General features: G+C 40.1%; 1 protein-coding gene across 1 annotated transcript in view; it reads right to left on the bottom strand.

The window, feature by feature from the left end:
- LOC308292879 (GTPase IMAP family member 8-like) overlaps window positions 1–10,384 on the bottom strand; it is a gene marked incomplete at both ends in the record, with an annotated part of 407,153 nt that extends 396,769 nt beyond the window's left edge. The window contains 4 exons of the mRNA XM_080735304.1: window positions 2,789–3,315; window positions 4,282–4,989; window positions 5,993–6,697; window positions 10,378–10,384. Coding sequence (XP_080591430.1) covers window positions 2,789–3,315; window positions 4,282–4,989; window positions 5,993–6,697; window positions 10,378–10,384 — 1,947 coding nt within the window. The remainder of the gene's footprint in view (window positions 1–2,788; window positions 3,316–4,281; window positions 4,990–5,992; window positions 6,698–10,377) is intronic.
- Window positions 10,385–10,618: the final 234 nt, after the last annotated feature.

The raw sequence follows: 10,618 nt of genomic DNA, 5'->3' as shown, positions 1-10,618 counted from the left end.
AATTATGGTACCATTTTGGTGTCTCAGAGGAGGGCTGTAGACAGAAACCCACCTATACCAGTGAAATCATCGGTAGGCGCAGGTTTGATCATTTTAAACATTGTTTTTGTATTAATTTGAGAACAATGGCTTCCGTTATAGCATATTAACTTTCCAGGAATAGAAAGCCTGCATTTTCTATTAGCTTCACAATAACTAGAATATATAATTAGCTTTTCCCAATTTTGGAAAACAATGAAAATACAATAGCATTTAAAGTGGGCAGCAAACATGAGAGCAGGACATGGAAAATTCCCCCCAAACCTTAAACTGAATGGTTATGTACCTCCACCTTGTGGGCTGAGAGAAAACTACAACTATTATTTGCTTTTTATGTGTAGGCTACTATAGGACAAGTACTAAATTAGTTAATTCTCTTTAAACCTTAATTTCACAGACAATGAAAGCAATCAAATCTAAACTGATGATTAACTTAATGTGCAACATTGTTTTTTCACTCAAAGGTAAACAAACCAACATAAAGTTTAAGTGTATAGAGGGTATCTGCATGCACATTCCTAAAGTGACAATTTGAAGATTTTTTAATACATATAAAATGACATATTAAACATTGGCCAAATTGTCAAATATTAGAGGCAGAAATTGTGAAAATAGCCGATCGGCTATTTTCACAATATAGAACTGTGTTATACAAAATGTAACTCCTCAACTCTTAGTGCTGGTCAGGGTGGGGGGTCCCCGGTTAAAATATGATTATTTTGGGGGTCGCGGCCTGAAAAGGTTGAGAACCACTGACAGCTCTACCATATCCTGTCTCCTCTCCTCATGCCATCTGTAGTGACCCTCTTATTAAACACTACTGGCTGCTGATAAAAACAACAATGCAGTCATTTCCATAGAGTTGATAATTACATTTATTTTCTTCAACATACAGAGTATTGTCCGTTACTCTTTAATGTAGCTTACAAGAAATATATAAACTGTGTGAACTAGTGTCAAAAACAGGTTGAACCTTGACCTTCACCATTAACCTCTAGTGAACCGAGGTGTTGCACAAAGCATACATTTATATGACTCTCACACAGGTTCAATAAATAAATAAATAGATAAATAAATAGATAAATAAATAATTAAATAAATAAATAAATAAATACACAAATAAATACACAAATAAACAAATAAATAAATACATAAATAAATAAATAAATAAGTACATAAGTAAATAAGTAAATAAATAAACAAACAAATACATAGAACCATTTTATTTAGAGATTGGTTCTTCATGTTCAAGTTCCTATCTACCATTTCTTTCTTTTTTTTCTTTTTTTTCTTTTTAAGTTCATTGAGAAACCAAAAAATGGTACCAAACAGAATCATTTCTGCAGGTTTTTTGAGGCAACGTTAACCACTCAAACCCTAGCATCACAGTTTTGGGCATATCTTAATGGGTGGACATTCATTGAAAATAGCAGATCTGCAAGCTCACAACATGTCGCATAGCAATGCGTTGTGAGCTTGTAGATCAGCTATTTTCAACAACGATTTGGTGTAGAGGGGAGAAAAGGAGCCCTGGGAGGAACCGGTTGATGAAGTGGGTTTAAGTTGTTCTGGGTTGTTTAACTCAGTGAATGCCACCCTTTATTCAAAATCTACAAAACTGGTGCCAGCCATTTTGCTTAATTTTGCCTTTTTATGGGGGCCAAAATCATATTTTGTACTTAAATTACATATATAAATCTATGCTTCTATCGAAAGCCACACTACCCCTCTTACAAAGGAAAACATGTATATTTATATATATATATCCTATCATTAGATTTGGGCTTCAATAGAACATGTGTAAGATGTCTTGATCATCATCATATGTGTGTGCTGTGATGGGCCCTATGTGCAATCTGGAGTGCAATACCATTTGAAAACCACCAGAGGGTGGTCTCCTACTATCTGATCAACTAACAGAAGAAGGAAGAAGACGTCCATCTTTTTTTTGGTTTGGGCCTGTTGTTTACATTTTGGCCAGGCCTTTTAGCTAGCATGCTAACACACTTCGGAACCCTGGCGATCGCGATCAAGGATAGGTAGAGAAGAATGGATGGCACCGCTGGAATCCTGAGAATTTTCTGCGTTTTTTGAGTACTTATAGTTCGTCAGGGATGCACGGGAAAGTGTATAAACGAACGTTTTAGATAACATTTAAACGGCCGGAACCAATCTTCGGCTATACCGATTTTCCGCCGGACTGTGTTACACTGGTGCTACAGTCAAATCGGCCGTATCGCTCAGGTCACGGAGGCATATGGCCAACTTCTAGAGCGATTTTTTTGAAATTACAATTATGAAAAAATGATAAAACTTTTGATTAATTAAAAAGACGTAAAAGACGTTTATGGCACCGAGGTCCAAAGACGTATAAGACGTTTATGGCGTTCAGTGAGTTAATAGAACCATTAAAATGGTTATTTTATGGCATCACACAGAAGAACCAGTTTCAGTTCCCCTTTATTTTTCTGTGAAGAAAACAACGTATCATTGTGGATGCTGTTTGATTTCTCTACACAGTCCTTCAATATTCTTGTTTTTCCGAGTGAACCTGTCTTGTTCTGAGCTTCTAGTAACAGTTGTCATGTGGAGAAGCATTGTAGACACTATATACATTATATACAACTATATACAAAATATTTACACATTGTGAAAACAAAGTAAGCTCACACCTTCAACATCCTGTTTAATAATGCCATCCTCCATTTCTTGCTACCATGTTCTCTATCTTCAGCAGCAGCTCTGTTACCTGAGTGCCATCACCCCTGTTCTTATTGTTGAAGACATGATATCTGTTACCACATTTCCCTACAAGCCTCTGGAGGGCCTCTCCTTCACTCTCAATGTACTGCTCAATGGATGGGGCTCCTAGAAGGTCTCCACAGGTGAACAGTATTATAGTGTGACTCCACACTCTCTCACTTAGAAGCTGCATGTGCTCCTCTATGTATTTTAAATGATCAGCTTTAAGTGAGATGACAGCTCTTATAACCAGGAGGAGAACATGTGGTCCTGGAGGACACCGAGATGCACTAAGAATTATCTCCTGTTTGATCAGCTCAGGTGTTACATTTAGAGGCACATTAACCCACCATCCTGGAGTGTTCACCACAGTGATGTGTCTCCCTGCTACGTCTCCCTGTCTCTTCTCACACTGAGCTGTTCTCTCTAACCTAAACTCCTCTCTACACAGTATGGTGTTTCCTGATGAACTCATCCCTGAACCTTTATATCCCAGAAGTATAATTCTCATCTCTGACAGATGGAGGTCATCACCTGAAATAAAAGATAGAAAACATTCAGAAATCGTCACAATGTGTCGCAGCGTGATGCGTTGTGAGCTTGTAGATCTGCTATTCACTATTAAACAGGGCTTAAGTGGTTAATGTATCTTTTTGGTCTCAAGCTGAAAAAGTCTGAGAACCCTTGGTGTAGAACAGTTGTTCTCAACATGTGGGTCGGGACCCCCCGGGGGGTCCCCAAATTATTATTATTATTATTCTTTATTTTCATTTATCTATTTATTTGTTTATTTATTTATTTATTATTATTATTACCCTTATTATTATTATTTTTTCTTTGGGGGGGGGGGGGGGGAACGTTGTTTTCCCACTCAACAGTAAACGAACCAACTTAAAGTAACAATGTACCATATAAGTGTATATATCTGCACATTTCTTAAGTGGCAATTTAACGACTTTTAAGACCCTTTTAATACCTCTAAAAAAATAAAATAAACATTAGCCATATTGTCAAACATTAGAGGCAGAAATTGTGAAAATAGCCGATCTACATGCTCACAACGCCTTGCAACGTGAAGCGTTGTGAGCATGTAGATCTGCTATTTTCACAAATAGAACCGTGTTATACAAAATGTAATGCCTCAAGTCATCCAACTCTTAGTGCTCGTCAGGGTGGGGTGTGTGTGTGTGTGTGTGTGTGTGTGTGTGGGGGGGGGGGGGGGGTCCCAGTTCAAATATCACTATTTTGGGGGTCGTGGCCCTGCAAAGGTTGAGAACCACTGATGTAGAAGACTGTCATTAGAAACTGACACCAAGGAGAGACAATACAGAGAAGATTAGTTATATTCTCATTACAGCATGTTCAATATTCAACTTTTACCTTTCACATGTACCTAAATGTGTTTATGTGTAAGTTCATATCCTATTTGTCTATTATGGTGAGAAGTGTGTTGCAGGCGATGTTAGTGACAGAAGTGATTTCAATGACAGAATTACATACCCATCATGGATCTGATGCTCTCTCGTTCTTTCTTCACCATCATCTGTCGTCGTGTTGCTCTTTCCTCCTGTGTTCTCCTTTTCTCCTCAGTCTCCTCTAACACTCTTCTGTCTATCTCTAAACATCTCCCTGTATGTCCTGCCACCATGTTCTCTATCTTCAGCAGCAGCTCTGTTACCTGAGTGTTATCACCCCTGTTCTTATTGTTGAAGACATGATATCTGTTCCCACATTTCCCTACAAGCCTCTGGAGGGCCTCTCCTTCACTCTCAATGAACTGCTCAATGGATGCATCTAATAGATAGTCTCCAAAGGTGAACAGTATTATAGTGTGAATCCACACTCTCTCACTTAGAAGCTGCATGTGCTCTTCTATGTATTTTAAATGATCAGCTTCACAAGAGGAGGAGTCAGTTCTTATAACCAGGAGGAGAACATGTGGTCCTGGAGGACATAGAGATGCACTAAAAACAATTTCCTGTTTGATCAGCTCAGGTGTTACATTTAGAGGCTGATTAAACCACCATCCTGGAGTGGTCACCACAGTGATGTGTCTTCCTGCTACGTCTCCCTGTCTCTTCTCACACTGAGCTGTTCTCTCTAACCTAAACTCCTCTCTACACAGTATGGTGTTTCCTGATGAACTCATCCCTGAACCTTTATATCCCAGAAGTATGATTCTCATCTCTGACAGATGGAGGTCATCACCTGAAATAAAAGATAGAAAACATTCAGAAATCGTCACAATGTGTCGCAGCGTGATGCGTTGTGAGCTTGTAGATCTGCTATTCACTATTAAACAGGGCTTAAGTGGTTAATGTATCTTTTTGGTCTCAAGCTGAAAAAGTCTGAGAACCCTTGGTGTAGAACAGTTGTTCTCAACCTGTGGGTCGGGACCCCCCGGGGGGTCCCCAAATTATTATTATTATTATTCTTTATTTTCATTTATCTATTTATTTGTTTATTTATTTATTTATTATTACCCTTACCCTTATTATTATTATTTTTTTTTTTTGGGGGGGGGGGGCCCAGATGATTAGCTTAATGTGAAACGTTGTTTTCCCACTCAACAGTAAACAAACCAACTTAAAGTACCAATGTACCATATAAGTGTATATATCTGCACATTTCTTAAGTGGCAATTTAACGACTTTTAAGACCCTTTTAATACCTCTAAAAAAAAAAAAAAACATTAGCCATATTGTCAAACATTAGAGGCAGAAATTGTGAAAATAGCCGATCTACATGCTCACAACGCCTTGCAACGTGAGGCGTTGTGAGCATGTAGATCTGCTATTTTCACAAATAGAACCGTGTTATACAAAATGTAATGCCTCAAGTCATCCAACTCTTAGTGCTCGTCAGGGTGGGGTGTGTGTGTGTGTGTGTGTGTGTGTGTGTGTGTGTGTGTGTGTGTGTGTGTGGGGGGGGGGGTCCCCAGTTCAAATATCATTATTTTGGGGGTCGTGGCCTGCAAAGGTTGAGAACCACTGATGTAGAAGACTGTCATTAGAAACTGACACCAAGGAGAGACAATACAGAGAAGATTAGTTATATTCTCATTACAGCATGTTCAATATTCAACTTTTACCTTTCACATGTACCTAAATGTGTTTATGTGTAAGTTCATATCCTATTTGTCTATTATGGTGAGAAGTGTGTTGCAGGCGATGTTAGTGACAGAAGTGATTTCAATGACAGAATTACATACCCATCATGGATCTGATGCTCTCTCGTTCTTTCTTCACCATCATCTGTCGTCGTGTTGCTCTTTCCTCCTGTGTTCTCCTTTTCTCCTCAGTCTCCTCTAACACTCTTCTGTCTATCTCTAAACATCTCCCTGTATGTCCTGCCACCATGTTCTCTATCTTCAGCAGCAGCTCTGTTACCTGAGTGTTATCACCCCTGTTCTTATTGTTGAAGACATGATATCTGTTACCACATTTCCCTACAAGCCTCTGGAGGGCCTCTCCTTCACTCTCAATGTACTGCTCAATGGATGCACCTAATAGATTGTCTCCAAAGGTGAACAGTATTATAGTGTGAATCCACACTCTCTCACTTAGAAGCTGCATGTGCTCTTCTATGTATTTTAAATGATCAGCTACACAAGAGGAGTCAGTTCTTATAACCAGGAGGAGAACATGTGGTCCTGGAGGACATAGAGATGCACTAAGAACAATTTCCTGTTTGATCAGCTCAGGTGTTACATTTAGAGGCTGATTAAACCACCATCCTGGAGTGTTCACCACAGTGATGTGTCTCCCTGCTACGTCTCCCTGTCTCTTCTCACACTGAGCTGTTCTCTCTAACCTAAACTCCTCTCTACACAGTATGGTGTTTCCTGATGAACTCATCCCTGAACCTTTATATCCCAGAAGTATAATTCTCATCTCTGACAGATGGAGGTCATCACCTGAAATAAAAGATAGAAAACATTCAGAAATCGTCGCAACGTGTCGCAGCGTGACGCGTTGTGAGCTTGTAGATCTGCTATTCACTATTAAACAGGGCTTAAGTGGTTATTGTATCTTTTTGCCTGCCAAACCACAACCTCCACCCATCAATTCTCACATGGCCCTCTTCTAGCGCCACCATGAGGCCGATTCTTGAAAAACACATTTTTGGACACTGCTCCTAAAAGTTTTGCCCTAAAATCACGCAAATCGGTACACAGTATGTCTACACTCATCTCATCAACATGGATATGTCCCATTTAGCGCCACCTTCAGGACGATTTTTTTAAACACAATTTTGCACACTGCTCCTACAAATTTTGCCCTAAAATCACGGAAATCGGTACACACTTGCTCTACACCAGGGGTGCCCAACCAGTCGATCGCGGTCGACCGGTAGATCGCGGGCTGGTTACCAGTGGACCGCGAGATGATTTCAAATAAATAATGTATTAATTCGGGGGGGGAAGGACATACATCGGGCGTTTCAGTGAAACGACTCCGAGCGAGTGGATGATGTTGACTGAACTCAACTCAACGTGTAGTAGTCAGAGCATGTGAGCGGAGTGGAGCGGCAACTAAAGCCGCTCCGCGCTCCAGAGGGCTCTTGTCCCGCTCGCTCATCGCTCTGGTCGGCCACCGCACCGCTCCGCTCCCCGCCGCTCCGTCGCTCACGTTGATTTTCGCATTTCTCGCTCCGCGCTCGCTCCACGCTCCGCTCAGGGTCGTCAATCAGAGTCACCAGCCAAAATAAAAAAAAGTATTTTGCTACCATATGCGAAACACTTTCTCCTTTGCTTTGCACAACAAGTGTTCCCAACACAAATGCCTGCGGTAACGTTACGTGAGCCTCGGCTTGATGGAGACCTGCGTTCACTGTTACAAAAGACGCCATCTAATCTAAGGCATTGTATTTTTTAATAAGACGGGCAATATTAAATCCAGCTGGTTATTGATTAATCACCACAACCGAGAGACGGAGGCGACTCGTGGCGTGTGTTTTTCAATCAGTCTCACTTGAATTCGTATCCGTTGACTGGCTGGTGATATATAACTTAACTGACACAAGGTAGGCTATGTATTATAAACATAGCCTACGTGTGTGGATGAGTGAAATCGTGATAAAGGGAATTCTCTGTCTGTTCTCCTCTCCGTCTCCGCGGTGCCAACAAGGCTTCACTGCACTAGTAGGCTACTGCGCACGGCTCTGTTTTGTTGGAAACATGCGGCGCGCGGCCCCAATAGGGTCGGCTTGGAGCGGAAGAATGGAGCGGAGGAAATTCCTCGCTCCAGGAGATGTGCCATGAACATAACTGCTTTATTTGGATCAACCTACCTGTGTGAGTCTGCTTTTTCTCACATGAAGTTCATCAAGTCAAAGTACAGAGCCACAGATGAGCACCTTGTGGCCTGCCTAATTTAGCCTAAAACTTGCAACCAGCTCATACAACCCTGACTTTGACAGGCTAGCCTCCTCTTCCCAGTGCCAGGTTTCCCACGAAGGCAGAGAGACTGACATGGAATAAAGGACAAAAAAAAAAACTATAAAAAAACTATAAAAAAAGAAAAAGAAAAAAAAAACTATATAAAAAAGAGAACTACCAGTGACTTGACATAAATCCACAGGTTTTGTGTGAGTGTGTTGTCAGTGCATGTATGCAGAGTGTGCAATAAATGGTCATGCTGTCTGTATGCCCAATGTGAGAAGTTGCAATCGTTTCATTCAATTACAATTCCTACTATACAGTATGATTACAGTACAGTACAGTGAGTACAATGTTATAATATCTATTAATATTTTCTGTTTTTCACATGTATATTGAATGGGTGTTACGGTACATTTTGGGCTGGTAGCCCTCAGCTAGGTGGCACATTTTCAAAGTAGACCTTGGGTCAAAAAAGGTTGGGCACCCCTGCTCTACACTGATGTCATCAACATGGATCTGTCCCATTTAGCGCCACCTTCAGGACGATTTTTTAAAACACATTTTTGGACACTACTCCTACAGATTTTGCCCTAAAACCACGCAAATCGCTACACAGCATGTCTACACTCATGTCATCAAAATGGATCTGTCCCATATAGCGCCACCATCAGGCAGATTTTTTCAAACACATTTTTGGACACTGCACCTACAGATTTTGCCCTAAAATCACGCAAATCGGTACACAGTATGGCTACACTCATCTCATCAACATGCATCTGTCCCATATAGCGCCACCATCTGGCCGCTTTTTACATACACATTTTTCCACACTTCTTCACATTTTGGCCTAAAATCATGCTGCTTATCTCCCGATTAGGGAGTCTTACTGGTTTATATATATATATATATATATATATATATATATATATATATATATATATATATATATATATATATATATATATACATATAAGTTGGCTTAATGTGAAACATTGTTTTGTTTAAAGTACCAATGTACCATATAAGTGTATATCTGCACATTTCTAAAGTGGCAATTTAACGACTTTTAAGACCCTTTTAATACCTCTAAAATAAAATAATTAAACATTAGTCAAACATTAGTCCATATTGTCAAACATTAGAGGCTGAAGTTGTGAAATTACTGATCTACATGCTCACAACGCCTCACAACGTGAGGCGTTGTGAGCATGTAGATCTGCTATTTTCACAATAGAACCGTGTTATACAAAATGTAATGCCTCAAGTCATACAACTCTTAGTGATTGTCAGGCTGTGTGTGTGTGTGTGTGTGTGTGTGTGTGTGTGTGTGTGTGTGTGTGGGGGGGGGGGGGGCGGGGGGGTCCCCAGTTCAAATATAATTATTTTGGGGGTCGTGGCCTGAAAAAGTTGAGAACCACTGATGTAGAAGACTGTCATGAGAAACTGACACTAAGGAGAGACAATACAGAGAAGATTAGTTATATTCTCAGTACAGCATGTTCAATATTCAACATTTACCCTACAAATACGTTTCACATACCTACAATAAATGTGTTTATGTGTAAGTTCATACATTTGTCTATTATGGTGAGAAGTGTGTTGCAGGTGATGTTAGTGACAGAAGTGATTTCAATGATAGAATTACATACAGAATTACAAACAAAAAAAGGAATTCAGCATCTGTCTGTCTGTCTGTCTGTCTGTCTGTCCGTAAAGATATGCTTATGTTTTTATATAAAAATATGCATATGTTGGCGCTCGGGTGGCGCAATGGTAAAGTCCCAGCCTACCACCATGGAAGGTTGTGGGTTTGAAACCCCTGTGGTGCAACCGGCTATGTCGGGAATCTGTACGAACACAATGTGTTTGGGGGAGGGAAGCCGGACGGGGTGGGTGATAGTGGTCATTGCATGTATTCCTACAGGCTGGGGCAGCACCTGTCAACAGGGAGTGTTGGGTGGGAGGAGTAGGACAAAGGCTCTACGTCCTCCTGGTGGGGGCTCCTCACCTGTAGGTAAGTCAGTAGGATACAACACAGGAATGTGTGTTGGGAGGAATCAATCGGTATAACGACTAAATTGGGGTGAAAAGGGGTAAAATAATTGTCTAAAAACCCTCTGGGACTCAATTATTATATATTTATATATGCTTATGTTATGCTTTGGAAGATATATGTAGTAATGTAAAGAATACATTACTTATAGTCAATGTACTAGACATATTGGAAATAGTTAAAATAGCAGATCTACAAGCTGACAACGTGTCATGCTGTGAGCTTGTAGATCTGTGTACACTATTGGACCTATTAAACTATTAACTATGGCTTAAGTAGTTAATTCATAAATACTTTATTTTTCATAAGTTTGGGTTCTGGGGAGATAATACATATTTTTGGTCTTGAGCTGAAAAGAGAACCCTTGATAAAGATGACTGATATGAGACACTGATCTTGAG

The sequence above is a fragment of the Nannobrachium achirus genome (genome assembly GCF_963921795.1).
Source record: "Nannobrachium achirus genome assembly, chromosome: 10".
Taxonomy (NCBI): Eukaryota; Metazoa; Chordata; class Actinopteri; order Myctophiformes; family Myctophidae; genus Nannobrachium; species Nannobrachium achirus.
This window is presented reverse-complemented; position numbering and strand designations above follow the sequence as displayed.